The sequence below is a fragment of the Ambystoma mexicanum genome, chromosome 11, assembly GCF_040938575.1.
Source record: "Ambystoma mexicanum isolate Mex_15411 chromosome 11, UKY_AmexF1_1, whole genome shotgun sequence".
Classification (NCBI taxonomy): Eukaryota; Metazoa; Chordata; class Amphibia; order Caudata; family Ambystomatidae; genus Ambystoma; species Ambystoma mexicanum.
Window position 1 is genome coordinate 747,448,470 of NC_090934.1, and position 24,442 is coordinate 747,472,911.

Genomic DNA, 24,442 nt, shown 5'->3' on the forward strand with positions numbered 1-24,442 from the left:
GGCACAGCTGCTGTGCCAGTAGCAAGTGGTAATTACCTTCAAATAAACCAATAGTGAATACAGTAATATAGCGTTTCCCCATGGAGTCTTATAGAACTCCAAATTGGGGAGCAACTGAAGGATCTGCAAGATTTCGAATTAAAATGACTGCATGCAGTAAGTGTGTTCTAACTTGAAGTGCCTGCATGGTTGCATTGCCATGGGTAATATTGTCAAACTCATAATCAGGCACTTAGCGATCCTATGTTCAAGCAGTATGCCCATTACATGTACTTTGTGGACTCTTTATTGTTTCTTCCATCCTGATACTGTTAATTTAGGCTACAACAGGAGAGGTAGCCTTGTTTTGTTTCATGTGCATCCTCGGTCCATATAGCCATTTATAACATCTGTTCATGTTGGCGGGACTACAGTCCGAAGTCAATTATTCCTTTGAGTCATATGATTTGTCAATAAATCAAATCAAGAAGCTGGAATGGCACAATTTGAACCAAAGGTTTCAACTGACCAGCCTCAATGTCAACAAGACACCATTTTGAATTTTGAATATAGTTTGGCTATTCAATAACGCCACCCTCACAACTGAGGCAAGTGAAGGTGCATCGTGGTGGCATGACTTATGTAGTGCCAGCAGACTGGTTGCCTCCCCAGGAAAGATCGTCCTCATGCCAACAGATCTATACTTTCAGTACTGGGGGAGCATATGGAAAGATTGGCCCAAAATCTGAACTAGTATTGACAATAGGGGAGGATGTTTTGAATGACGATTATACAGGGCATTTAAAAATCCCCCTTCTCAACTGTAAGGATCAAACATTCAGGGTCGATGTAGGCATAACCATTGACAGGTTAATAAGTGAGAAGATAGAGGCATCCAAATTAAGTGAGGTCCCCATACTGAGAACTACTAGTTGATAGAATGGGTTTGGATCCACTGATTCCATGCATTGTTGGGTGTCCATGCCAGTGATGAGTAGTCAAACAAAATGGCTGACTTTAAAGACAACTTTTGAATCAATAATCATAGAGGAGGCGAGATTCCATCATCCTGGATCCTGACTTGTGAAGAGGCGTAAGCTGGTGTAAAGGGCAGGACGAAACTCAAAAGCAGATGGACAAAAATGTTACCAACTATTAGTTCTACAACCAAAGGGCTACCATGGACATAGCTCAGTCCCATCTGACAGGTACACATGTTGTTTGGTCAAGATTGAAGAACATGTTCTGTCAAGATTGTATTGCCCTGGTTTCCACAGGTTCTGCAAAGAATATTGTGCTAATTGCCATACATGCTAGTATATCTCAGTGACTTTCGTCTAATGATTTCTTTGCAGAGGCCATGATCACAGTACTGCCAAAATTATAGAATGACGCCATTCTCACTCATTAAAACTGAACTTGAGTACTTGCAAATATGTTTAGCCATGAGAGTAGGTAAAGTACTTTCAGAAATGTTTTTGATAGCACTTTTAACCAAAGCACTTTACATAGAGCATATGTACAGACAGTATTATTACCCAATGAACATTGGTACTAATTTTATCGACCTCAGAAGGGTGAAAGGCTGAGTTGACCTTGCCTGGATTTGAACCTCGACCTACAGATCGAACACTTAGCTATCTTACCAGCTTTGATTCACATACATTAAACTACTAGTTTTGTGGAGGGAAGGCTAGATTCATTTACAGGAACATGCATCTATTGACTAACACGATTGGCATAGTTGGGGCCCTTCCATGACAATTGCACTGTATGTGACGAAAGCCTTTGATTAAGTGAAAACTAGGTTCATTAGCGTGGGATTGTCAAAACATGGCTTTGATACAAATTTTAGGTCCCCATGTATCGATGCTAATTATCGATTCTCACCCTATTTTCAAGGACGAGTATGCTCGTCCTTTTTGCATAGACTTAAGTAAAGCTCAGCAGTTCCCCTTAACTGCATACTCGTCCTTAGCACTTAAGGGCTCAAGGGGACAAGGCAGGGCTAGCATCTCTCTCCTTTATTTTTGGTTTGTACATTGGAGGCATTCCTGGGCTGCCTTAGGACAAATCCCAGAGACAACGCAATCAGTGGTGGCAAACATTGTGCAAAGTTAGCTGCTTACAGAGGTGGCATTCTGATTTTAATGGAATATCCGTAGTTCTTGCACCATTGTTGTATTAAGGAAGTAGCTTTAGGCGTGGATGTTGCATTCCAAACTTAATAAAAAATCAAGACAGAAGCCGTGCCCCTTCAGAAATATTGTTCAAAAAACAATTTCTACAGCCAAAATGTCGAATAAATCCCCCATTCGGTGTCATTTTAGTGAACAAGGACGGCCCTCTCTCATTCACGCAAGTGAAGGGAACCGGCACCGCAGAGGGATGCGGGACATGTCGGCATACCTCCTTGTGTGCCGCTGAGCGGTAAGTAAGGGGGTGGAGGGCAGTGGGTTGTCAGAAATGTTCGGGGGAGTGAAAACCAAAAGCAATTTTCGTTCAAATTACTTTCTGTTTTTCTCCCTCGAACATTTCTGATTCGCTAAAACCTTGGTAATCCGTCAGTACACATTTCTCTCTTTATTAGCCACAGGGCTATATAGGATACGTTAAATGAATAAACGGTCTTCCTCCGTGATAAGGTAAGAAAAAATGAAACATGCACATAGTTACATCACATTGTAATGTTTGCTTTTTAGCAGACTCCTTCACTGGAGTAGTGGACACAATCATTTGGAACTTTCTATGGGGAACTAGAAAACTAAATGTAGAGAAATAGACGTAACGTCCCAAAGCAGAAAGGGCGGTGGGGGTTCTAGAGTTCCCACGTTGAGTTGTTATATGCCTAGGTTTGGGTTTTAAATAAAACCAGGCTGTCTGTGGTCATAGGGCACACAGAGGGTGGAGCCTTTAGCATGTCTGGATTTGGAGGCAGCTGTGGTTGCCTTGGTCCCTACTAACCTCTTGTATGATCTGGATTTGCGTGCAAATCGTAAAGTTATGGAAACCCTAGCGTGCACTCAGAAATGGATTCAGAGGTTTAGGAAGAGTATGAGACTGCAGCAAACCGCACTGCACATCATCTTTTATGGCTCAACAAGCTCATGGATTTGGGGCAGGGTGGGTTGGACCATTTGGTAGAAATTGTCGATGGAAAAGGAGATCGATGTGGTTGGGGATATCTTTCTAAAGGTGAGGTTTTGGCATCTTCTTCCATGCATGTGTAATTTGGCATCCCATCAGGGGGGTGTCCAGTCATTACTTCGAATACAAAAGGGTCGAATACAATACATTCGAACCAAAAGAATCGAAAAAGAAAAGTTTGAATGCTTTTTTTTAATGGGTTTTTTTTGGGTTTGGTATAGGAAAAATTATGGGTTTCCCCCCCAAAAACGGGAGTTTGGGGGGAGGGGGTGCGTTCGATTTTTTTTTCTGATCCTTTTGGTTCGAATGTATTGTAGTTCGAAACTATGTATTCGAACATTTGACTATAAACCATCAAGGGAGTATCTTAGGGATAGGCAGTGGGTGTGTCTTTTAAAGATTATGACAATCCCATGAATAAGCAAAGTGAAGTGGATGTGATTGGTATCCAAAATACCAAAGATGTAGTACAGCAAACTCTGAATCGGACATATATATATACATATGGCACTGGAGAGTAAGCAGGAGTTTCTGTAAGTAGATGAGTGCAGGTATTATGGTCCACAGACTGAACAGAAGTTCTTCGATGAAGCATAGGAGAAAATATGGCTTAACCACATTAAGTCGCTGCCTTCTAAACTGCCATAAACGTGATGGAGTCCACTGCCTCACCTTGGAGGTCAACAGTGTTATGGCCCAAGGGGCTAGGACCGCACCAAGGTAATGGACACAGGACCCACAGAATGTATACAGTGATCCCCATGCCACCCACAGTGGGCACGTGCACTAAGGCAGGGGCTAGTCGCAGGAACACATGCACCCTTTCCCTTTCCACACCTACAAACAACCATCATCACCTAGGAGAAGTCCCAAGAGCTTTCAGAACTCATCACTCTTACTGATATCGAAAGACCACAAGGGATAGTCATTGTGGCATTCAACCTATGGCCGCTCCTGCTGATATAGAGGAGGCTCAATGCAGTATTCACAGGAATGGTTGCCCCCAAAATACCTCTACAGATAAGCAGGACTCCAAGGACGTAGCTACCAGAATTCTCACCCCCACCACCCATACCATTATGCAGGGCCATCAAATGGTTACTATATTAGAAAACAAAGATTGGGACTCGTGTTTGTCGTCCTTTGCAGCATAAAGGATACTCAACCTGTTACCAAATGGCCTGGGGTGGAGGAATAACAACCAAACATCCCCCTTTATGTTATAAAAATGCATCACATTTTATTTAAACATCTCACAAAGCATAATTCATAAATGCAGCTACAGCTACACATACAATTATATATATAGAAAAAACAACAATTCTAAATACGAAAAACATCAATTGATTAAAGTGCTTGAGTGACTTTCTTACATCCTACCCCCATTCTTTTCCATCATCCCTACAGTATAAGAGTCCGGATGTAGAGTGATCAACAATGTCATCAACTCTTTCTACTGCCCAACCTGCTTCTTTTCTTCATCCCTCACGCTGGTGAACATTCTTCAGGAACTGTTGTTTCAGTCACTATTCATCTTTCACAAAATGTTGGGCCAGATGTTATTGTAAAACCACTTTCTCCTTATTCTGTCCCTTATAGTACAAAAAAGGACAGAAAACACATTAGCTCAAAGTGCTATTTCTAAACAAAGATGTGCAGGGACCTGCACTGTCTTCCACATCCCCTCCCTCTCAAGGATTACAAATGTACCTGTCAGAGTCCCAGGCTGAACCAATCGTAATAGATTGTCGCAATCACCATACAAATATTCACAGATTATCACCTATGAAAAAAAACATGCAAAGCCTGTGTGAATTAGTTTTTAGGGGCATCAACCTGGTCCAGACACCAGGTAACCAACTTCAAACCCCGAAATCCTGGGGTCTTCCCCAAATAACATCTATACTTCAAATTACTTTTGAATCTCACCTCTACCTACACTTTCAGGTGGATTCCTAAGGGGCTTTACCGTCTTCCCAGTCTGCTGTATTCTCTGATGGAGCCTCTACTTGTTCAGTTAGCTCTTGACAACCGCTACATAGAAAACAGTAATTTTTACTATTCTGCACCTGTATGTCACATGTCCACTTTTGTTGTTCTTAACACTCAGCGTTCACTAATTCCCTTCCATCGTGTAGCAGTTTTTTTTAGATCAACCAGCAGATCATGCAAATGCGTCTTCTAAACCCCCAAGCGAGAAGGATAGCGTCTGATCCGGTCGGCGTCACACTCACGTACATAAAACATTAGTTCAGATATAAAATGGTGCTAAGTTGTTATCTCGTCCAAAATAATCATGTATCCCGGCGTATTTCTTCTGCTGATTTACCAGGTGGCTCCTGGATGACTTCTGTGGCTGGAAGACGCTCTTCCTAGTCACAGTACCTTTGTTGCCTTGGCAGATGAAGTGATGGAGTTTCTCAGCTTTACTCAAGCAGACCCCTGAAGGATGGACACCCTTTGCAAGAATTGCAGAAATAAATAAATTAATCGGGTCCACTGACCCGACAAACATTGAGCAAATAAATAAACCGGGCCGTGGCGGAGCACTGTTACTGCCTGGAAGGGGGCACAAGAGGCATTTACAGGCCATGGCCTGGTTTATTTATTTTTTCAATGTTGCCGGGTCCGTGGACCCGACTTCTGGGCCGTGGCGGAGGACTGTTACTGCCTCTGGTGCTCCCTGGAAGGGGGCACCAGAGGCAGTTACAGGCCATAGTCTGGTTTATTTATTAATTTATATGGATGTGGATGTCCTGTGAGTGTGCTGCTTTCCCTATTTTGCCAACCTCTGAAGCCTGAAAAGTAGATGCATGCATGCTTGACATGCGGCCAACTTTGCACCAGACCTGCAGATTAACTTAACTGGTCTGCTGTTAAATCTTAGTTACCAGTTTAATGGTATCCACTACCGAATAATTGCTCATTTTACTACAGCCAATATGATAGCTCAGTGGGTTGAGCGCTCACTGCTGCGATGTGTGTGCTTTCAGCTTTAAGCATTACATTTAACTTCTCTATGCTGTATGCCCCTGATTAGTTGCAATGGGTCTAATGGATTCTTGGAATTTGAGAGTATATTTTACATTGTTATACCCAGTGATCCCATATTTCCCTGCACAATGGGGTCACACCAAATAAGCATACACATGAATTACCCTTGCTTTCTCAGTACTGTTGCTCACCTAAATGTAGGGTTCTTTTGTATGGGAAAGCATTCCTAAATGACTAATTACTAATTTGGCCTAAAAGACTGAAAAGTATCTTGGCGGTTAACAGTTCTCTGCTTGTTTGTGCTCCTTCAAAATATTTGGCACACACCGATGCCTCTTCAGGCATAATATGTGGAAAGGTGCTTTCTCTGAAATCATCCTGAGATACACAGGGTGTATTGTTCAATACAAGATTCTTTTCAGCCGAAAGATGGATTTTGATTCTCCTCTTCTGACCCTGTTCTGCTATTCCTTCCTCTTCTTGTCGCACAACATCCTGCGAGAATAAGGGCCAGCATTCATCTCTTGCTATCTGAATTGGTTCTGTTTGCTTCAAATGTTTTCCATTAATTTAGTTTGGTGTTTGCTGGAAAATTGAAAGCTTGCATTGCTAGTCACATTTTTCCCATCACTCCGTCTTTCGTCTTAATTTACATGACAAAATCATTGCTAAAGTGGCGTGGCGTGTTGTGTAGGGGAGTCATGGTATCACCAGTATAACACATACACAATAGGTACAATATGAAAAACATTTATTGAAGTTTTCTGGGGTTGGACAAACTCCTACTTTGCCCTATGACTAAGATGGGAGTAGTCTTCAATTGGGTTCACCTTTGGGTGATTAATTTACCACATTTTATCTTTTGAATGGGATTATGCTTCTTTCATTACCACAGAAGTAATGAATGTGTGTTACAGAGATAAGTTGGCATATGTATTGGGCACACTGCACATGTTCAGGCAGCATCAATCATGCTTTGTACAGGACAATGCTGGCCTAAATTGGGAACAACCAGCATAGACATGTTGCTACAGGGGCATATTATGGGCACAACCAGCATGCCAATGTGTTACATCAGTGACAGTGCTGTCTTACACTGTGGACACATTGATCATTAAAATGTGTTGTGTTCTACAATGTTCTTGTCTGCTGTTGGTGACATGGAATGTACATGTTCCCCTTAAGAACTGATTGTAAACTTATGGCTTTTTGGCCACTTTTCCTGCTGTTAAATGCACCATTTCAGCCCCATATTCGAAAAAAAAAATCTTGGGTGGGATCCCCAAAAACCCCCCTTAGATCGTTATAGCTCCCTCGCTGCACTCGGTCGCTCCCACTATTTCAGAAAAATATCAACACATACACACTGGAAGAAATCACAAGAAACTAACCTTTGATCACTGTCCCTGACACCAAGAGCTATCTTTGGGACTGCATGGCTATCACTGCATGTGATGCTATTGTGTCAAACGCCACACACCATCAATTTTGAATATACTGCTTTGGGTGAGGGCGTTGACTTTTGGCTCTCTGGCCCACTGGGTGACAAAAAGTTAATGCTTCGACCCCACATTCAAAAAGGTTGGACAAGCCTGCTCTAGAGGGATGCCGTTTACCCTATGCCCTGGGGGGTGTTAAGCATAGCATGCTCATGTTGGGCATGTTATAGGGCCCTGGGGGGATGGCAGCATCTCATTGTCCTACATGTTGACCCTGGATATAACTGAAACATTTCTAGATGATTCTCTGCATAAATTAATATCTGCCAGACCTTGAACTTCCTGAATTTGAAGTGTTTTATTTATTTTTAATCGTGGAAATAATGCACCAAGAACCAGCAGGAAGTCAGTCGCTGTCTGGTTTAGTTCAGTTGGTTACAATATCTGGGGAAGGCTACTTAAAAATCATATGAGCAGCGTCCGCGCTAATTACAGTGCAAGCAAATGCGCAAATGTTTCATAGATAATTCAGTGTAAAGCAGCTGTTATTAATGGGGATATTATCTGTTTCTTTATTATTACTGCTTTTGATGTTTTCGTTGGGTTTATCTGATTGCAATTATGCTATGAAACACCATACAGTTCCTGACAATGTGAAGAGCACACCAAACCCATACAAATAAATGTGTGCATAGTCTTCCTGTCAAAGACATGCAATTGCATTGTGACTCTATTGCTTAGAAGGTAGCGAAGCATCCCAAATGAATATCCATTATGTTGAAAAAATATGAACGACCTTGTGTGATCCTGAAGGGCATAAGTGAGAAGACAACTTACCCTTCGAAAGTAAAAATGGCCACAGATTGCATAACATGGATATTTATCCTGTGTGTTTGTACGAGTGACCTTGGTTTTTTATTTCACATACTATTTGTTTTGCACAAACCAGGCTTCTATGACGCAATAAAAATGAATAATGCAAATAATTACATATTGACACCTTTGTGATGCAGCGGATGAGAAATTGCAATGATTAGCAGTAGCAAACTCATGCATATTAATGAGTCAACTTTTGTTTCCTTTGTGTAAAATACGACTAGGAAACAGTATGCAAAGAATGTTTTGCTCTGAAGATGACAGGATGACATACTTGAAAACAATGTTGCTGAAATCATGAAATGCAAAATGTAATTTTGCAATAAAGGCAGCAGGCGCCCCTCTCCAAAAAGAACATGGCATGATAACATGTTCTGTGGTTTTTTCCCACTTTGAGAGTTCGCAGCCATCGCTTTTTGCTCACTGTACCTTTCACAGATGGGAAATACACATTTGCAGATCAGTCTTTGTCCCGCCCACATGGGCAGTCCAGCACCGAAATGCTATGGCAATTCCCTTCTGAACAAGAGTACCAACAGCAACCCCATACACGTGTTTCAGCCTTGTTGGGCCTCATCAGTGAGGTGGAGCTGTGCCTCGCTGAGCACAGTGAGCAGGAGGTCCACGTCTGGGTTCCCCCAGGTAACTCAGGATGACCAACCCCAAGCTCCTTGCAAATATTTCTCGACCCAGCTCCACCTCACTGATGAGGCCCGAATTGAAAAGTTCAATACAAACAGTTTTTAAGTAAACTATAGGGTAGTAGCAAACATCTGTAAAGTTATGGTGGGTTTAAAAGGGCGCAGTTAAAAAAACTCTTTTCACCCAAAATGTGTAAGTAGAATAATACATGTGATCAAAGTCACACATGCCACAGTAACCAACACTGGAAGTTCATCTCCAGTTCAGAGCCAAATCAGTAAGGCATTTTGGGTTGCTAATTGGCTGAAATTCAAGCATTCTGCTCCTGTGGTCTTTGTTTTACAGGGCAGTGCTACATTATACATAACTTTATCACATTTAGAAAGAATTGCGAAGATTAACCTTGAGTCACATTTCAAAAGAATTGTTGAAGATCAGCCTTGCTTTACATTTCAAAGAATGGTGAGGATTAGCCTTGCGTCACATTTGGAAAGAACTTTTAAGATTAGCAAGGCATTACACTGAGAAATAATTGTGAAGGTTAGTCATGCGTCACATTGGTTTTAATCTTGCTGCACTCAAAGGTACACTTTGTATCTAGTAATCCTTGCTGCACACATAGGGGCTTGTGGGAACAGCTAATGTATTGCACAAAGAGGAATTTGTGGGAGAGGTTAGCGTGTTGAGCCTGAAAGGGTTGTGGGGGGCCAGTGTATCGCACTTGGAAGAACTGGAGGGTACCATTTTGTTGCAGCTGGATGAGCTCATAGGACATACTTGGAAGAACTTTTAGAGTACTAACAACACTGCTCCTACTCCCTCCAACAAACCTCCCAAATACTAGATACACCATGGGCCTCATCACGACCTTGCGGTAACGCCGGCGATATTAGCGCGGGGGCTATTAGCGCGACCGCCATAGCCCCCGGCGCTAATAGCGCAGGATCACGAGTTGGGCGGACTTGGAAGTCCCCATTCCCCAGTGAGCCCATTCGGGAATACCCCATTCCCCATTGGGCTCAATGGGTAAATTTCGCGCTTATACCGCCGGCGGATTTCCCGCCGGCGGTATGAGCGCGAATTCTCTGCGGATTTCACACCAGCTCAGAGCTGGGTTGAAATCTGCCAAGGCCCTGATTCGGCGGACCCTTAAATCCGGCGGTAATAGCACTACTGCCGGATTTAAGGGTTACCGCGAGGTCGTGATGAGGCCCTATATGGGCTAGCCAAACTACACACACATATACACCCAACACAACTAACTTTCACATACAACAAACCATCCCAGACACTGGACCTTTCCCCTATGAATACAACAATCCAGTGTGCAAAATCAAACTACCAGCCATACTAAACAAGGAACACACAAACACACACCCATCATAGCAAAATGGTTCATGAAACATAACAACTCAGATATTGAGCCATATCCTTATGGATACAACAAGCCAGTGCACGCAATTAACTCACTAGCAAGTCAACACACACATACATCAGTTTCTCCTGGATCTGGACCTATCTTTTGACTCATCCCTCACTACCCACCTCACCCTAATTCTTGCAGAGCAACATGAACATCAGGAGACCATACCAGTGGCGCACAGTATAAGACAACCTAACATAACCAAAGACAGACATTTCTCAAGGCTGCAGACAACTGCATGTCGTAAGCCACAAGGGCGGCCATCACTATTGTCTATCTATCAGCTCTTTCCCTGCTAAATGATTTTATATGAATTTCTTTCCTCAAAAATATCACTGCAACACTGTTAAATTTATGTGTGCTACTCTTTACTACAGATTATTAATGATTAGCGAAAGATACTTAGAACCCAGTTTTCTGACAGACCTGGTTTCACTCTTATTAGGGATCATCAGTGCACATCTCCACTGATGATCTCTAATAATGGTTATACCAGGTATATAGTTGTCTACATTCTTGAGAAATGTTTGTTTTGGGGTAAACCCATCCAGTAGTTGCTGGCACTAGATCTTTGAGAATAGTTGGTACAACATGTACAACTGACACAGCCATGGGCAGTGGGACACAATGAACATAGACATAGCCAGTGGAATGGCAGTCCATCCTATGGTCAATAGTGAGTTATGGACTTTGGCTGCTAGGCCTGGGCCATAGGCCATGCTAAAAGCCATGGCCCGCCCTCTTGTACAATCATTGGCACAACATCTGCTGTAGCCACCATTAAAGGCCATGGTTAGTGGGCCCCAGAGACACTATTGTACAACCAAAGCCTTGAAGTTCACTGAAACACCTTTACTTTATAGAGGGTTAAGGTGGTCAGATTTATTATGATAATGCTGTGCTATTTATATAGCACATTCGCAAACGTGTTTTACATAGAACATATTTACATATAATATCACCCAACTCATTTATCGGCCTTGGAAGGAAGAAAGGCTGAGTTGGCCTTTCCAGGATTCGAACATGTGACTTTCAGAACACACACTGATCACTGCAGTGATCACTCAAACCGCGGAACTATCTTATCTCAACAAAACCCTTGAAATGTAGCTGGTGTGGGAAGTGATCACCATCCTAACTCAGCACCTCTGTTCTAAAGCCTATGAGCAGGTTTATGTTATCACAGAAGGGAGTTCAGCCTAGCAAATAAAATGACATGATAGTTACATCAACAAAGGCGCCAAGTGAAGATGGTGATCACTTCTCACTCCAGGTGAATTTCCAGGGTTTTGTTGCAGTCAATCTGATCACCTCAACCTTCTTAGCTAAAGATTTTTCAGTGAATGAAAATATAAATATATACATCTTAGAGAAAAAACTTTAGTTACAGGGATGTTAAGGAGAGCGATACATTTTAAATTTAGAGAAAAATCTTTCGTTGCAGGGACGTTAAGGTGAGACATACATTGTAACAAAACCTCAGCAATTCAGGGGAAAAAGCTTTAGTTGCATTGATGTTAAGGTAAACATTTTATGCAGCAAACCCACTGAAATTCAGCAGATAATTCAGGCAAAGCCATCTTAACCATGACCACAATAATACCATCACTGGTGACATCATAAATGACATCACTGATTGCCTCAGACATAGCATCATATATGACTTGGCTAATACAAGATTTGATTACATAACTAACATTTTGAACTTGCACTACTATTGTGTTTAACATAAAATACATATATATAATATGAAATAAACATTGTCTGCTTTAATTATAAGGTACATTTTATTTAGATGTACATTTATTTAAATGTGGTGTATTTTTAAGAACATGAATATGTTAAAAAAGAGGTTATTGTTTAAAGAATCTTCTCCTTTTCTAGTTTTTGTGTTTTAGTTTAATATTAATATATAAATCATTTAGAGAAGAAAAACTGAAAGTAATATAAATCTACTGACATGTTTACAAGTAGATATTGAATTTCAATACTTCCTTCCTTTTCTAGATATATGTAAGTTTGTAGTAATAATAATTTCTTTATAGTACCCATGTTCAAAGCTCTTAAAATATATCCCATTACGTAGAGGTTTATAACACTTCTCATTTCATTTAGAAAATGATACGTGTACAGGCTACTGTTATAATAAGCACAACAGAACATTTGAATCTGTATATTTAAGACGTACCAAACAATCCGTTTTCAACATGTTTCTATTTCCATTTATTTATATTAATATCTTTAACTCATTGTATATACATATTATATTACGTTATATTACGTTAAAAATATCTTACGTATGTTTGCCAAAATCAGGCAGAACCTATGCAATGTACATTTTTAATTGATTGCTCCTGGTTACCTCACAAGCCGAACCCAGGAAGCTTTTGCACCTAGAGTACTTAGATCTAATGGAAAAAAAAGACTCCAGCAGGGGCTCATTAAACTGAAAAACCTTGGTGGGACGAGCTTCAACTACTGTGCCCCAGACCTCTGGAACACACTTCCAATCAACCTCTGGAAGTATATGGATATCGGCAGCTTTAAGAAAGCCATAAATACCTATTTCTGCAATTATTAGTGATAACTTCCTGCCATCTTCTTGATTCTCTGGGTTCTGAAATCTGTGTGACATTAGTTCCACTTAGTAGTTCGTATTGTCTTGTTTTTTGTGTGCACAGAGGCCTGAGGGCGAATTGAGCATTACAAGAAATAAAATAAATAAAGAAAGTAAAACAAGACATGTATAAAATATTACATATTTATATTTAAAATGTCATCTTTGACCAAATATTACAAATTAAAGTTTCACATGTACTGATATCATGCATGTGTAGCCATTTAATATTTAATACAATGTTCTCATTGTTATTAAGTATACTCAAATTGACAAATGAAGGGGGCTCAAGGTGGAGAAATTATGATTTCTGTTGGGCCTCATTACGAGTTTGCCAGTGTTTCCGGCAGTACGTTTGCTGAAATACTGACAACTGGAATTTCTGTTCCCGCCACTTGACTAAGCAGATTTACCACTGGATTATAACTGTTGGTAGGGAGGTGTTCCCATTTTTGGAGTCCATTGGACTCTTTGGGGATTTCGGCAGATTTACCATTGGCGGTACTTCCATCATTTTTGATGACTTATACTCCACCTTACCACCAAACTTATAGTGCTGCAGTAATGTAATTACTGCTTCATTAACACCATTTTATTCCACCGCCGTACTCATAATGAGGCCCATTAATGTATTTTTTTTATTTTTTTTATTTTCAATGCCACCTGTGATGTTAATGCAATTTTGTCTTGCAATTGATGGGAAATGTTTTTTTCAGAGTAAATCTATCTATGACTAAAGACTTTTCAGTGTATCACTGACTGTATTTATAGATCTGTTGGACCAAATAATAATCAAAGGAATGTAAAGGATAAATAGTCTGAGCTTTTCTGACAGGAAGGAATACGTTGCAGTAAATCCAGCAACGGGCAATCCTGGCCACACATGCCTTACTGATTTATTCTTCGCACACTATGCAGCGTGGACAGATTCTTTCTGTCAAATCGGCTTTGTCACGTCATTTTTATCTGTCAGGCCTGGGCTTGCGGGACTTGGGGCATGTCAAATAAACACAGCCAGGACATCAGAGGCATGGCCAGGATTGTCTAATAAGTGGGTCCTGAAGCTAATGTAGTTGGTTGGGCCCACCACAGAGACATTGACATCTGTAAAGGCCCAAGCTGCGGCTGAGTGGGCATTTACAGATTTAGGGTGGGCCTTGCCCGCTCAGGCCCTACCCTGCCTACGCCTCTGCAGGACATCATCAGGCCATTGCAATTCATAATGCAAAATCAGATATTTCGTCTCACTCTGCGCCCGGTGATGCTAGTAAATTTCCTTCCAAGCTGGTTTTGCCCGGAAATTCACCAGCACAGTGCATTCTGTGCGTCAACCCCCAGAAAGTTATCATGTGCATATGACCACTTAGCCCATATATGTGACCCTAATGGCCTAATGCACAGAACATGTAGCACGGAGCAAATCGACTTTGAACTGCAAAAATACACTTTGCACCAGTCCTAATTCACAGAGCGGAGCAAAGGGATGTTGCACTGCAAAAGTACTCTTTGCACCATGCTAAATTATGCCCTAATCGAGATGAAGCAAGGAGATTGTGATGCCCAAGGTCCTAGATCTTTCGGGATATCTGACCGGTTTTGCCTAACGAGTTGAACACATTGAATAGGAGCAGGAGCTTTCAATTACAGCTTCCATCGACTCATTGGTGGGTGCAATTGCGAATCTCTGCTGCTTGCATACTCTGTCCGGTGCGGGTGGCAGATATACAGCATGCATGCAGTGAATGGCTTGGCAACCAGAGATGCCCCAAAAAGTGTCAAAGGGAGTTGTTTGAAAAAAATATGGTAATTGCATTTGAGGGGACCACGTCCGTTTGCACTTCTGTCTTAAATGTCCCCTTTGCGAAATTTTCAACCACTATGTGTTGGAAAAGTGAACTGGAAATCATTGGCAAAATTGCCTTTACACCTTACTTTTTCCTGTTGCGTGTGCAAAAGTGTACATCCTCCCCAAATGTAACGACTGCAGGAGGCATTTATAATGTGTTCCTATAGAATGTGCCTGCTTTTACCACGGAACACAGACTGTAATATGACCCCCAATGACTCATCACTAAGTATCTGCTGAGTGCAGAGATGTGGGAGAAATTGCTAAGGACCTGAATGACTGGATTAATTGCAGGTAAGTCTCTTCCCCAAAGCATTGCAGTGTTGTTCTATTGTAGCCACGAGGAAGTATAAAATGTGTGATAATGAAAGATTGTAACTTTTGTAACACTTTCCTTTGTTTTTCATGTGACACCATCTGTTGATAAACCCTTATATATAAAAAAAATGAACATTTGTTTGGGGTGGGATTTGTGGGACTCTCCGAACATTACTAGCTACATGACATTTGGACACCGCACCCCTTACCCCAAATTTCAGCAAAAGTCAAAATGTTTTCTGGTTTTATGGCAAGGCATTGTTCCTTATACATTTCCACATTGTTTCACCTATCTGCACCATATTCTGCAGAGTTACCTGTTAGGACCTTCTAGACATTACTGGCTACATGACATTTGGACACCCCACCCCTTTCTCCGGATTTCATCACCTTCACACATGAGACGGTTCCTTGAAATTGCGAAACATCAATGTGGTCCTCGAAGGGCCAGTCCTGACACGAGGAACAAAACTCAAGGTCCAGGCCCTATGATCAGATTCAGGATATGCTTCCAGGCACAGCTACTGAGTACAACTCAGTCGATATGGTTGTGGATGCCCGTGAAGCTGTAAACTATCCAACAGAATTCCTCAACTCACATGACCCCCAGGGAATGCCACCACATAACCTTCAACTGAAATTTGGGTCAACCATCATGCTGCTTCACAATCTCGACTCACCTAGGCTGTCTAATGGCACAAGACTGTGTTAAAAAATTGCTGCCCTATGTAATTGAAGCAACAGTGTTCACTGGGAAGGGATACAAACATTTCTGTTTATAAACAAGCCTTACAATGTACATGTGATTTAGTCATTTTGAACTTCAGGTCCATAGTTGTTGGCACCGTTGGCATCATGTCACTCATCATGCTGATCAGAAATGTCCATGATGTTCTCATGTACAAGTTATATGTTTCAGAATGACTTTTTAAGAAGAACAATAAATTGTGTTGCATAGTATGTATGAGAACATTTTTTTAAAATGAGAAATAATCGAAAACTTTAGTGTATTTTTCTTTTTTACTTTCTTATGAAGCCTTTTTGAAAAGCCTAAAGCTTCCTTGAGGTATTTCTAACTAATAGTAACTATAAGAAAATAAAATGACAGGCAACACCGGGTATATCAGCTTCTGAATAAATAAATATGTATTCAATATTTGAAAGTTGTTGAAAAATTATCAATCGGCAGTTGATAGGATGTCAACTGTTCTTTCATTTGTGTTTTTTAGGGAGGCACAATCCAGAACAGAAAGTCAAAACGATGTCTTGAGCTGCAGGAGAACAGTGACAACGAGTTTGGGTTCCAGCTGGTGCTTCAGAGATGCAGCGGCCAGCATTGGAGCATAACCAATGTCCTCAGGAGTCTTTCATCATAATTGTCTCCAGGACTATTCTTTGTAGTACTTGATACCTTTGCTACCGTGTAGCAAATGTTGCAATGTCGCCTACTGTATTTTCCTTTTGGTGGGGGGGGTGTTTATTTTGCGAGTGTGGACAAGTCAAGCGTGTGGGCTAAAAAAATTGATTTCTTTATTTCGGAAAATTTTCTTGGGGTTTATAGAAAGACTGATGAATGGTGGATGAAGGTAGAACATATTAAATATTTTGCAAATGTAAATAGGGAAAATGGATACTATTTATAATGCTGAATATAAAATTTTATTGATAACATAACTTTGTAATTTTCTTCTTTAACTGGATGAAATGTGCACCCATGTTGCCACTGAAAGGAGACAATGCACACTATTTATTGTATATAGTAATACAGTTTGAGTTAGCATTATAATGAACATGAGAGATCTTTAGCTTGATCGTGTTTCTGCAAATATACAAATAAGGTGATCTTTTCAGCCTGATCAAAAAATGATTTGTATTGTTTTTGTCACAAAATTTGCATTATTAGAATTCTTGATGCAGAAATATTTCTCCTGGAACCAAGGATTTTACTTAGAGTAACTCTGAAAATGGTCCATACCAGTATCATGCAATGCACTGATGTACAGCGTTATGTCCCCGCTAGACACAACGTGCCCTATATTGTTTGGATCCAATTTAAGCCTCTGAGATGCAGAGGGAGCAGCAAAGCCTATGAAGTGTAAAGACGAAGTAAACATCTCATCAAGTTTTGTCTCTGGAAGAATATGGAGGCAAAATATTATTGAAACAAGCCTCTTCACTCTCACCATCCTAGTTGTTAGGCCCAAATCCTTGAAATAACACATGATACCCTTTGAATGGATGCTAGTCATCTCCTAGCACACAGTTTCAAGTGGCGCATAGAGGGCACACTAGATAAAAAGTAAGCTTTGCTTTTAGCTACGACATTGATTAAAGAATATAGTGTACTGATGCACTTCTACAGGACAGAAAGGCATAGCACATGGCACCCAGTGACTGGGCCACTTGGTATGATTGGTCAGAACATGGGATTAAAGATCATCACACAGATGCCATGGTTTGACAATATGGCTGATGGTCAGCAGGCGCTGTGCCGTCTCCTACACCTATCCACGTCAGGCTTAGGTTCTTTCTTGCTGATTTTCATACTGCTGGAATGTGCCTGAATCTTCCCTCAAAGCTGCTAGTGTTAAGCATATCTTTATGAGGTTTGCAGTGACCTGGGTAGATTCATAGTAAAAACATACAAAGTGTAACTTTAAAAGGATACAAGGCTCTCAGAAAGAAGGTGTAGGGAACAGAAGGGTGAGGCGAGACTGCTAATGGGTTTAGCCAAATGAAATTGAGTTATGTGGATCTGCGAATATATCCAAGTAAGACAGCTCATCATCATTTAATTGTGCTGTACGATATCTCGGTAGGTTACTGAAGCTGCTGCAGAGCTCTGCAGATCACAAGTTGAATACTAGTAGGAATAAAAGAATTATGGTTGAAGTGGTTAATTGTGAGATAGATTTCTGATTTCAGGTATTGAGTATTCTGATTTTCAGGCTTTGTAGGATAGTAACTGGAGTCTGATTGAGGTGCATGATATCTCAATAAAGAGATTTGATGATAGAAATGTGCCTCTGAGTTTGCACACATTAGAACACACTTTACCATAGGAAAGGTGGCGCTAACCCCAGAAAAGCCAGAAGTACTGAGACAGTCACTTATATTAAATGATTAGTGTTTGGCCAGGTAATACTTGATTTTGGAGGACTATGCTTTTCCATCTGTAAACAAGCAGGTCGTTTTGTCTTCTTTTGGACATTTCTTCCATGGAATGTGCACTCAAACAGCTTTGTTTACTTTGAACATCAGCTGGTAGAAAGAGCTCTGAACTGTTCAACCCACTCAAAGTTTCATTAGCGTAAACACTCTTAAATGCCCTCTGCATTTAATGCAACATTATTTCAAGAGGTTTATAGAATTTTGAATACCTTTAAAATCTGAAGGGCTATGACTTGTCTTGGAAAAAAACGTATTCACCAGACCCTAGAAACAAACGTATTTTGGGTGAGTTGATCATTCTGAATCTCAGAGGAACCTTTGAAGAAACTCAACCTACTTAGACTCCATGGCTGGTAAAGCGGAACATGTGGCTGGAGCTCTTGTACAGTTACATACACGTTTCAAAGCCTGGGGGCTGTTACAGGCAACAGGCTTAGGACACATTAGGGAAGGGCTAACAAAAAAAACTGCAGTGGAGTTACGGTTATTGAGTACGAAGAAGGCTGGGACGAGGTAGTAAATGACCCAGTTCTCTCCAGGTAAGAGGGGCTGTGGCATGAAAAGGATGTGAAGCCGAAGAGGGGCAGAGTGTTGTGCAACTTCTTAGTGCAAGCTTGCATATATTCCTTGCAGAGAGTCACAAGGTCTGAGTCACAGCCTCATGTCAATGCATGAGAGGTGTTAACCAAAATACTCTCAACACCACTCCTTCTCTGGTTGTCAGTCAAGTACCTCAAGGATAAATGTAATTAGAACTGACCCGAAAGGGGTACAAAACAGACATGTGAGATTCTGGGAGTGAGTCTTGTCCCGCGATTGGGAAACAAAATAAAAATGATAGGTGAAATATCCATTGTTTTTGTCCACAATCCCATTAAGGAGCGAATAAGTAAGAGGGGCACTGATGAGCAGTCAACAGTAATGGCTGCCTTGCAAAGTAGCTCTAGCCCCTATCACTGACCTTCTGCTTCTACACCCTTCACTTTGGACCATTCTGAAATGGGAGGTATCCAGCAACCACAGAGACACCATGGGAGTTTATGGACCAGTCAGTGTGCCGATTGATCAGTACACTCACTTTGAATGTGAGTGTGCTGAGGTTCCTGGCCAACTGAGGGAGCACATACTCTTGGACTGGGCTATCAAAGATGCCATCACTCCTGACGTATCACCAACTCAGCTCCGACAAGGCAGGGGTCTGCCACCTGCCAGTTAGCCAGTGCCTTACCACAGGCTTTTTCCGCACTGCTGATTATGCCTTACTTCTGATCCTGTGTAAGCAGATATCTTGCCAAGTGGCTTTTAGCCAGCACTTTGCAACAGGTTTGTTTTTTTCGAGCTTAATAGCTGTATGCGTATTTCCTGCTGGACGCGAGGTGCCCTCTGGGTTCTCTCCTCTCCTCTATGCAAGCTGCTCCATTGTGGGGGACTGTGAGGCAGGTGTGTGGCCCCCTCTGCCTTGTGTGTTTGCCGCTTTTGGCTCATTGGTTGGTCTCTATTGAGTAATAGGAGGGTGTTCAGTCCGAACATCTCGTGAAAGTATTGCTGATGGCCCCCAGTGCCATAACATAAAGACTTCTTAGATTATGCTGGCATTCACGTGTAGTGCTATTTTCCAGGCCACGTGGTGGCTAGCTAGAGCGTGCGTGAGTTACCTTGCCGATTACCTGAATATTCTCTCGCCTGTTGATTTCCTGGTTTGTGGGGATGTCTGCTTTGCTTATGTGGATTATGCTCTGATTTAGTACCTGAAGCCACTGTGAACCACCACAAAAATCCCGAAATGTGCTTGATCCCATCGGAGGCAATGCACGTGCACCTTGTTGGCACTTCTATATAATGCATTGGTCCTACCGGAAATGTCATTGCTGATGAACTGACCATGGCTTTGACATCCAATATGACTTGCAACGCCCTGCTGCCCACTTGGTATTCCTCTCCTAATGGGGCAATGCGGTTTCCTAATGTGGTGTTATCGTTGGGGAAATACATTGCTGACTATTTTAGTTCTCCAATTATTGGGGTGGGGGGGTTTGTTGTGACTGCCGCTGTGCGACCCCAATAGCATAGGAAGATTTGGAGGGACAGTGGTGAGCTACTCCGCTCAGATCCTCTGGGTTGCACCACTGGTAGCTCGGGACAGACCAGGGAGGGTGGAGGTGGAAAGAGCATTCAGAGTTTTATATTTCATTGCTGTTCTCTGTTTGTCTCTTGCTCTTGTCTATGGCTCCCCTTGATGCTCATCACTGTGATGCGTTGCCACCTTACCAAAGTCTCCCAATGCCGGGTTGCTTACATGACGCTAGAGTGCATTGCTACATCTCTGGGGTCATTCGATTGTGTCTCTTGGAATGTTTGCTGCCTGAATACCGGCCTTCTCAATGCCATACCCTTCCCATTGCACTCCTAGAAGAGGCGCACCTGTTTAAACAGAAGCACAAAGCCTTTACTAGAAATTGTGGCAACAATAAATGGTTCTCAGGTTACTGTTCATACTACAGAGGGGTGCTAACTTTAATACATGTGTATAACATATACTCCACTATCGGGTTTAATTATGCATGCACTATTGTAGACACAGAGGAGCATTATGTCATTGGTTCTGGTTCCTTATTTGGCATCAAAATTGCCCTAGCAAATGTGTATGCTGCCAATTGGAATAACTAAACTTAATTCACTACTTTCTTCACCAAATATTTCAATGTTTCTGGGTATGAGCTCCTTATTCGAGGGATTTCAACATAATGTTAAACAAACCCCTTGATAAGTCCCCTCCTTCAAGTAGTTGTCATCTGCAATCTAGCAAGTGTATTGCCAATCCTATGGGTTTCCTCCCATCTGACCTATTGCATTCATCGAATATGGGCCGATGCAAGTGGACTTATAATTCCTCTGTCCACCACCCTTATACAAAGCTGGTTTATGGTTGGTGACGTCTGGTAGTACCAGATTAGTCAGGGCATGGACAGTCCTACTAAGAACCATTTTGGATTAATCTCCAGTGACACTGGCATTATCTATTCCTCATATATACCCTGTGATACACTAGTCAATGTTTCGATTATCCCACATATGCCATACGTACATGCTCCAGGTTGTATGCCCCCTGAGATCCAGCTTGGTGAAGCTCACCACTGATTACAGTTGATCCAATAATATTGAGATCAATGGTAGAGGAGTAACGCTTCTTTAGCATGACTGGATGCAGAGCCTTGCAATACATACAGGGTCTAAGAGCACTTTCCTTTTCCTGGTACGTAAAACAGAGGGGAGCGAGCTGGGGGCCAGGAATAGCTGATGAAGCCATTCCTGAGGGCTCTGTTCAAGTACTGCTTCAAGACCTCATCCACCTTCTGTGTCAAGGAATGTACCCGTCCACACATTATGCTGTGTCCAGGGACCAGATCTAGGGGGCATTCATATGGCCAGTGCGGTGCTAGCTGTCACCCACGATCTAGGTATTCTTTAAATGAGGGAAGAGACTCTAGCCTGGACATAGCTTCTATGGTTTGTATTCCATCCTGTAGGGCTAAACACAATGTATCCCATTGTCCATGTTCTGAGAGGCAGTTCCACCAACTATACTCCAAAGAGAACTCGGCCATCCTGTCCACCTATTCGATGCTGAGGTTGTGTTTTCTTAGCCAATGCACCCCTAATATAACGCCAAACCTGGGGGGCCGCAATAAGATCAAAACAGTCTTTCCTGGTGCCCATGAATTGTGATCATTCAGACTGCTTCCATTCTTTCCACCACTAGACCAGATGTTAGAGTGGTGCTGTCAACAGCATTCACCGTTACAGGGCATTGTTTAAGGGTAACCGGGAATCCATTGATTTTAGCAAACTCAATGTCCATGTCATTTCCGGTGGCTCCAGATTTCAGCATCACACAGGGCGGCACAGGCTCCCCATTAGACCATAGGAAAAATTAATTTCGGTATATGTTCAACAATGACTGACAACAGGGGAATATCTAGGAGGATGGCTCATTCCTGGGGCACCTTCTAAGGATTAACCTTGCCATTTTCCGACTTCCTGACTCGTCCCTTGCGACAATTGCAGATGTAATGTCCTGTTTGTCCACAGTATATGCATAGATTAGCATGCCACCTGCGTTCCCCCTCTTCGAGGGACAAGGGACTGTGGATAAGGCGTATTTGCATCAGTTCAGGGTCAGCAGTTTGTTTGGGAACCGTGTATAGGTGACACAAGTCTGTTGCCCTTTTTCTGTGTCCCTTTTGGAGATTCGGGCATCTACTTGTAGGACTAGATTCAACAGGTCGGGAAAGGAGCAGGTACTGATGGAACCACTGACAAGGCATCCTTCTGAGAGCCTGAGATGAGAGACGGACACTTTCTTATATTTGGGCCATGTTCACTGTTGTCTCAGCCCCCAACTGATTGAAGCCAGCAGACCCTGTATGCCCTGCGAGAGATCTAAGAATTCCAGGTCTATGGCTTGGGCCTATGATGGGTATCGGAGACCTGGTTAATTGTAGCCCATAAGGCCTCACAATCATACAATACCGTGTCATTGGCTTCAAATAATGGATTTGCCAAAGCTTCAGTGGTGTCGCCCAAATGGGGCAACCTGGAAGCTGCTTCAGAGGGTTCATCAGGAAACACATATAGGTAACAAGAAATGCAATCTGCACTGATTCACAATAGTGCGGTATGCTTTCAGAACCACATAGAAGCGTTCATTTGAGGTCAAAGGAAAAGGACAGGGCATCAAAAACGTGAGCACAGGATGCACGGAAGAAGTGTTAGGTCCTGGATGAGAAGGAGACAAAGCAGGGTTAAAAGCCTTGACTGCAAATTCATCTTCTGGTGGCAGAGGATGAATATTGCTTTGTATAATGCCGGTCCTCTGATCAATGGTAGCATGGGTAGAGCTCATATCTACTCTTAACTCTGTGATGGTCTGCAGGTGGGGAACTTTGGGGTTTCTCCCGGCTTCCATGTTGTGTGGAAGAACAAAAGTGTGGGCATCTCGATCTTTTGGGACACAGACAGAACCTAATGCCTAGTAGTATGCAGAAATATCCAACCAGGGCCTCCTTCCTGCCGTGAGCACAACTGCCAAGACTCAAAAGCACTCAGTGGTCGAGGGCTTGATCGGAAAGGCAGGAGGAATGCCACCAAGCCATCTCCCAGGTGGTAAAGGAAGAGCAGACACATGATTACGGGGGAAGTCCAACCCATACCCCTCCAAGGTTTCCTACATTTCCTCTCCTTTCTGCTGGAAAGGAGCCAGGTTCTGTTGCTCCTATAGGATCCGAGCCAGGTTCATTTGCACCAATAGGGTCCACCTACGAGCAGAGATGTTCTGCAGGATATGCAAGGGCCAGGGCTGTAAAGAAGCCAAGAAGGACTAGGACCTAATCTAAATCCCAGACAGAACGAGGGTACATGGCTAACTAGTGAGGAATAGTTTCAGGGGTCTGAAGACAAAGTCAACATATCCAAGGGCATCCAGAAGCAGAAGAAGATAGTGGAGAAATGTAGGTCAGCCATGTGAATAACGAGTCCAGAATCACCAAATCCGGGGTTAATCCAGAGGCAACAAATGAAGAGAAGCAATAAAGGTCAGAAAAGTGGAGACAGAGCATTCCCAGCAGGAACCAGATGCGTTGAGGAGCGTCAGACCACGTTGCCTTCCATGTCTCATACAAGAGATTTGTGGCCTTCCCTGTTGCCTTGGAGCGATTGGCTGGGCCTCGCAATGTCATGGCATAGGAGCCGCTTGACAGCCTCATGGGGATTGTGTTTGTTAGGCGCTTTTGCTTCCTGGTCGGAGACACCAAATCAAACCCCTTTCTCCACAGCCGGGTGCCACATTCCTGACAGTTAAGCGCTTTCATATCATCATCAGGTCCCACTGTATTTTATTTACATGCATGGCTGATCATCTACTAGTTCCTAGGCCAGTCGATTGATATTGCATATGTCTGTGCACATATTTCTTTCAGTTGAAACACATTCAG

The 24,442-nt window shown here is 42.3% G+C and overlaps 1 protein-coding gene across 2 annotated transcripts in view; it reads left to right on the plus strand.

Annotated features, from left to right (window-relative positions):
* The window catches only part of GALNT18 (polypeptide N-acetylgalactosaminyltransferase 18), a 2,649,737-nt gene extending 2,632,782 nt beyond the window's left edge, over positions 1 to 16,955 (plus strand). For both annotated transcript variants that reach the window (XM_069623645.1, XM_069623646.1), the window contains one exon: positions 16,511 to 16,955. In XM_069623645.1, coding sequence (XP_069479746.1) covers positions 16,511 to 16,657 — 147 coding nt within the window. In that variant the 3' untranslated portion in view covers positions 16,658 to 16,955. The remainder of the gene's footprint in view (positions 1 to 16,510) is intronic.
* The last annotated feature ends 7,487 nt before the right edge of the window (positions 16,956 to 24,442 follow it).